The sequence below is a fragment of the Amaranthus tricolor genome, chromosome 10, assembly GCF_026212465.1.
Source record: "Amaranthus tricolor cultivar Red isolate AtriRed21 chromosome 10, ASM2621246v1, whole genome shotgun sequence".
Classification (NCBI taxonomy): domain Eukaryota; kingdom Viridiplantae; phylum Streptophyta; class Magnoliopsida; order Caryophyllales; family Amaranthaceae; genus Amaranthus; species Amaranthus tricolor.
Genome location: NC_080056.1, coordinates 19,497,400 through 19,504,294, shown reverse-complemented (window position 1 = coordinate 19,504,294; position 6,895 = coordinate 19,497,400). Strand labels below are relative to the sequence as shown.

The 6,895-nt window shown below is 30.3% G+C and overlaps 1 protein-coding gene across 1 annotated transcript; it reads left to right on the top strand.

Moving 5' to 3' along the window:
- The first annotated feature begins 5,123 nt into the window (after nt 1-5,123).
- On the top strand, nt 5,124-6,155 carry LOC130824938 (probable carboxylesterase 4, mitochondrial). The gene has a single exon (XM_057689962.1). It carries the CDS (start codon nt 5,262-5,264, stop codon nt 6,153-6,155), a length of 894 nt encoding a protein of 297 aa, XP_057545945.1. The 5' UTR covers nt 5,124-5,261.
- The last annotated feature ends 740 nt before the right edge of the window (nt 6,156-6,895 follow it).

Genomic DNA, 6,895 nt, shown 5'->3' with positions numbered 1-6,895 from the left:
TAAGTTCATCATGGTATCATGTTTTGTATTGTTTTAATGAAGTGTAGTACATTGAAAAGGCATTAGCAAACTTGTATTTTGTTGAAGACGATATTATGTTTAGAGACTGTTTTATGTTCAACGAATGTTATAATTAGAGAATTTCCAAACTTTGGGTTGTAATATGACTAAATTTTATCGTATTATTGGGTATAATGTGAGTTAGATACTTTCCTAAAACACCTCTGTTTAGGGATGATCATGAATTCATTATTTGAGATCCAATAAAAACAGGTTTAATTTGATTCAAAATTTAAAAAAATGGGTCTAAGTCTGGGTTTAGAGTCTTTATACCCTGACTCGACCTAATTCCTCCATTTGAACACATTTAACATCAATAATGCAATCTTTATTTATTTTAATTTTTTTTAAACCTAGTTTAACATTATTTTTGACTCAATTTAAGTCTAAGTCCATTATTTATTTTAAACCTTTAAAATATAAACAAATTGAATTATGAATAATTAATCAAGATCATTTAGGTCTTGTTTAGGGTCTGGGTTTGAAACTAAACTTCTCAGACCCTAAGGGTCCGGGTTTGGGTCAAGGTCCATGAAAATTTAATGGGTCTGGGTTTGAATCAGAATACTCCCGACCTAGATCCGACCCTTGCTCATACCTATTTTTAGTACTAAGTATTTCGTTGGTTTAAGTTATATATTAGTGTAGGATTAGTAGTATTAGAGTAATATCTATTATTAAAATAATAGTCGTATTTGTATATTATAGTCATATTAGTTTAATATTGGTTGTAATTGTATAATATTAGCCGTATTACTGTAGTATTAGGCATATTAGTATAATGTTTATTGTATTTGTTTAATAATAGTCATACTAATATAGTTTAAATACTCCTATATTATTAGTCTTATATATTAGTATTATTTAAGTCTTATTAAATTATTATTAGGCGTATTAGTTTAGTATAAGTTTTATTACTGAGGTATTAGTCATATTAGTGAAGTATTATTTATATTGATGATTATTTTAGTATTATAATATTGATTGTATATATGGGTGTTTTATTCATCGTATTGAATTGTTGGGGGAAAAGTTCTCTCATTTTTAAATAATAATTAAAAAAAATGTAATATTAATTTTGTACAAGCTCCAATTTTGACCAATTGTCTTATTTGATTGTTATATTTTATCCAATGCACTAATTAATTAAAAATATCTCTAATTTTACATAATTTTGTAAAATTAGAAAAATGATATTAATAAAATTTATATTCAGAGAAATCAAATAACATCTTACTTGACTATATTTTGACATTTAAATTTAAAATAAAATACAAATTAAGAGTGATCGATTAATAATGTGAAAAACTTAAATGTAACAATTACTTTGAATTAGATAGAGTATTAGATTAAACATAATTAATTTTAAACAAATTAGAAGTATTTATTGCGCTTAAATTATTGATCATAAAATTTATCTCCACTTTCTTAAACAAATAAAATTAAATATAATATCATGTACAATGTGTTTTTCGCCCAACTATAGATGTCGTTTGGTTCGCACAAGGGATTACAAATAACTAGTTATTATATGATAAACTATAATGGAATGAGGAAAGGAAATGAAGGAGAAAGGAATGGATTCCCCTAATTTAGCCTAGTCGTTTGGCTGTGTTCAGGAAACGGAATGAAATGCTCATTGATTCCCTCTGTAACTGTTTGGTTCAAGTTAAGGAATCAAATTATGAGTTTTTAAATTCTTTTATATTTTTTCCAAAAATAAATAGTTATTATATGATAAACTTGAAAAACTTATTTTTTAAAAAAATATCATTAACATGTAGGGATGGCAACGGGTCGGATCTGGACCGGGTCCAGGTGGACCCGGATCCGGATCCGTTTTTAAGAACAGGATCCAGATCCGGACCCGGATCCGCGGGTCCAGTTTTGAAGGACCCAGATCCGGATCCGCGGATACTGCGAATCCAGTACCGGATCCGGGTCCAGTTTTAATTTTTTTGTTTTTTTTAGATTGCAATAAAGCGATATTTATAGACTAATGTTAATAATACATATAATTTCACAAATCACAATGAATCAAAATTACCATTGAAGTCAACATAAATTAACCATTAAACTCAAATAAATCAACATAAATCAACCACTAAACTCAAATAAATCAACATAAATCAACCACTAAACTCAACATTAGACATATATCTACTACTCAACATAAATCAAAAGTAGTGTAGGAAAAAAAAAATTAGGGTTCATAAGTTCATTACCTCTTGTGATGGTGCGAGAGCGAGACTGGGAGAGTGGGAGCCTGGGAGGAGTCGAGGGCGATGGGAGGTATGGGAACGCGTGCGGCGGTGCGGCAGACGGGAGATGGGAGGCGGTGCGAGTGGGAGGGAGATGGGAGGGAAAAGGGAGATGCGAGTTTCACTGGACAGCTTCAATTTCAAACTCAAAGTGCGACTGGGAGTGGGACTTCACTGGACAGCTTCAATTTCAAACTCAAAGTGCGACTGGGAGTGGGACTTCACTGGACAGCTTCAATTTCAAACTCAATTTTCAAAACATAGGGTTAATTTAATTTAAGGCAAGTTAAGTTAGGTTGATATTAAAAAAAAAAAAAAAATTAAAAAAAAAACAGGTTCTCTAGAACCGCGGGTCCGGATCTGGGTATTTTTCTCAGATCCGGATCCGGACCCGTGAATATCAACAGGATCCGGATCTGACCCGGATCCAACTGGTCTATATTTTTAGGACCCAGATCCGTGAAAACGGATACGGATCCACGGATCCGGGTCGGGTCCAGTACCCATTGCCATCCCTATTAACATGTATCATCTTTTCCTGTAATATGAAGAAAAAAAAAACATAACTCTAAATAATATCTTTCTAGCTCCATTGATTACAAATAATAATAATAATAATAATAATAATAATAATAATAATCATAATAATAATAATGACGACGACGACGACAACAACAACAATAATAATAATAATAGCAATAATAATATAAATAAAATTAATAACAATTTAAAAAAAAATTACCAGTTGCACAAAAAGTGTGACTGGTATTTGTTTTATTAAATTTTTTTTTAACTTCGAATTATGAAATTTTTTTGTTTAATTAATTTAGTTTTTAAGTTATTGTTATTTAAATAAATATTGTAATAAATTATTTTATTTTAATATAACATTATATTATGATAATGTTATTATAATAATTAGTTTCGAATTTAAATAATTTATTTGAATGTTTAATTATTTTTTAATATAATAATAATATATTAATTAAAATTTAGTTGTTAACTAATGTTTAATTTTTTATTAATAATTTTTTTATTAATTTAGTTGATAATAGTGTTATTAAGTCCAATGGAAAATTCGTAATTTTTTAAAGTTCAGGGGCAAATTCGTAATTTAATTAGGGGGTGGCGATAAAATGAAAAGAGTGACGAATTATAACAATACCCATAAATCAAAGTTTAAATTTTAAGTGATGGATAATGAAATGGGGAATGGAATGGAAAAGTCTAGGGGAGGCTGGGGAATGAGGGGATAACAATTTTGGGTAAATTCAAAACTAAAATAGGGAAAAGGAAACGATAGAAAGTGGCAAACAAACAACAACAAAGGGAATTGGGTCTGTCAATTTCCTTTCCCTTTGATTATTACACCTAACCAAATGGCTCCTAAGTCTAAAGAGAAAAGAAAAAACAACAACTCATACAGATAAAAATAAAATAGTATCGGGTTAGATAAATCAAAATATCACTCGCAATTAATTAATATGTTTTGTAAGGGTGAATTTTGGTTACTTTTTAGGGCGGTGAGCAACACTTTTTTAATCTAAGCTCTCTAAGCGGTGAGCTCGAAGCTGATCTACTAAGTACACGTGCTTGATCTTCCTGAGTTTATGCACCAACCTGTTATGACGTTATTATAGGTACCTTATCTTTCTGGAGACTATACAATAACCGTAAGGGATCATAATTATCTGTTAAGAAAAATATCTAACTTCTTATGTTTTCAAAGTCTTGGTAAAGGGCAAGTCCGAAGTAACTATTTATAAATGTTTTATTCTTATTTCTTATTAATTTTTTTGTTGGTCATAAACATACGAATGGGGTTTAACGCTTTGGTTAAAATTAAAAGCTCATGATAGTTGATTTTAATGTGATCAATCAATATAAAATTATTCAATGGTAAATGGAATTTAAAGTTAATTTTTTAAGTGGGCTAAAAATGCAATAAATAACATAAAGTGCCAAATTCGTTGAAACTAAAAATTCGTCTATTGATTAAAAATTTTCTCTTTTATCATTAAGAGAAGCTTACAAGATAAAATATTTTTCTCTTTTATTCACAGGAATCAAAATTAAAATTGCCAAGCCACAGACATCACCGATCATATATACATATTACTCTATCCTTTTTAATTTGCATCATAGAGGATTTGATTTTTATTAAGAAAGTAATAATAAATGAAGAGAGAGTAAATTGTGTACATGGAATTAAATGATAACTAAAATATATAGATGATATTAAAAGAAGGACTTTGTTATACATAGCCCTAAGGGCTATGTATAAAAATTAGCAAAATCCTATAATAAATGTACATGGACTAATTTCAATGGAATCTTTGACAAGTTTATTAATAGATAAACAAATTACTCATTAAATTAGCCTTGTAAAATAATTAATCTATGACAAGTTCACCACAAAATTAAAGTAATAAATTGCTCTTATATTGAAAAAAAAAATTTACTCATGATTTATATGGGGAATATAAAAGAATCTTATTAGCATTAATGGTTATATGTAGCCCTTAGAGCTACATATAACATTTGCCTTAAAAGAATGTGTATGGCCATATGCAAATTAAGTAGGACAAACTAAAATAGAAAATGATGCAAATTCAATAGTATTGAGGGAGTATATATGATCTCATAATAATAGAATACAGAAACAATATATATTTTAGAATAATGTAATTAGGGAACTTTATATTGTGTAAAATTTTTTTATTTCGGCAATCTTAGGTAGCTCTTAGTATATAAACCTTATCAGTAGTATTTATTGAATATACAGAAATATACAACACAAGATTGAAACCCCAAAACCGTGTTCTTCGTATCACATTAATTAAAATGTTCATATAATAACATAATCATGCATCCTCATCACTTCATCTACTCGTGAAATCAATAACCAAAAATACTAATCAACTACTTGTTACTCGAGCCATGGAATACCTCCTGAACGTCCTCGAAGATGGGCATGTCACAGTAGACCAAACCGATCCTATTGGACGTCTGTTTCCTCCCTCTTTTGATCCTCACACTGGGGTCGAAATCAAAGATGTTAAAATCTCATCCGAAGTCTCAGCCCGTGTATTCTTACCACACGGGGCGTGCGTTACTCCGTCATGCTTCAAATTCCCCCTTCTTCTCTACATCCATGGAGGCGGATTTTTCACTGAATCTCCCTTCTCCATGTTGTACACTCGCTATGTGATTCGTCTTGCAAACGAAGCAAATGTGATGGTTGTTTCAGTAGACTATGGTCTCTTCCCCAAACGGCCTATCCCCGCATGCTATGAAGACTCATGGGCTGCCCTCCAATGGATTGCCTTACATGCTGAAGGGTATGGACCCGAAACTTGGATCAATAATTATGCTGACCTGAAACGAATATTCGTTATAGGAGATTCCGCCGGAGGAAATGTTTCTCATAATCTTTTAGCACGAGTTGGGTCTATCGGACTTCGTAAGGGAGTTAAGATAGAAGGTATGATTTTGGTTCATCCGTTTTTTGGACAAGGTAGTATAGATGATGAGGTTTGGATGTGTATGTGTCCTACAAATGCAGGTCCTTGGGATCATAGGATGAAACCCAGTGAATCCGATCTTGTTGGAATCGGGTGTGGTAGGGTGTTGGTGTTAGTAGCTGAAGATGATTATCTTCGTGATGGTGGGAAAGGATATGTCGATGAATTGATCAAAAGTGGATGGGAAGGAAGGGTTGATATAGTGAAGAATCAAAAGAGGACTCATTGTTTTCATATCTTTAATTTTCATGATTCTGAGGCTGTTGCTAATATGCAACGAATAATTTCTTTTATCTATGGTTTTTGTTGAAGTTTTTTTTTTTAGTTGAATTTGATTTAAGTCTAGAATATAATTAATAGAATTATTATTGTAACTATTCATCTTTTTTATGTCTATGCAAATATCTATTTATCTATTCAATATACTAATGAACAAATAAATAGGATTAATGTCGACTTTATAATAAAAAATTTTCTACTCTTTTTATGTTCTAATTAGATAAATATTTTTTTCATGCATTTTAAGCCGATTTGTTTAATAAATTAGTTAAAAAAGATGTTACAATTATACCTTATTAATAATTTTTACCATATACTATGGATTAAGATATGTAATATCCTTTAATTAAAATGGCTAATTATCCAATAAAATATTAGTATTTATGTACAAAATTATTTTTCTTAAATATTTTTGTAACAAATTAAGAAAAGCAAATAATTTTGAGATCACTACTAAAAAACATGGAGTTTATAGAGGCTTGGTTTTAGACACTTGAACAACCGTCTAAGAAAAAGAGATTTTCGACGCTTAAATGGGTTGAAATTTAACAAGGAAAAAGCGTCCAAAAATAAATAAATAAATAGTGAAACTTGCTTTTAAAGTTCTAAAAAAAATTGCATCAAACCGCGCCTATGAAAATTTGAGGCAAATTAAAATCGCCTCTCTTCATCCTCACATCAGTCAAGAAGAAAGGAGAAGGAGAAACCCTATTCTTCAATTCGCCTCCGACACGCACGCAACAATGTTCTTCTTCCTCACATCAGGTAAGT

Bases quoted from the DNA above. Each gene is read 5' to 3' on its own strand.
- LOC130824938 (XM_057689962.1), top strand. From the start codon at position 5,262: ATGGAATACCTCCTGAACGTCCTCGAAGATGGGCATGTCACAGTAGAC.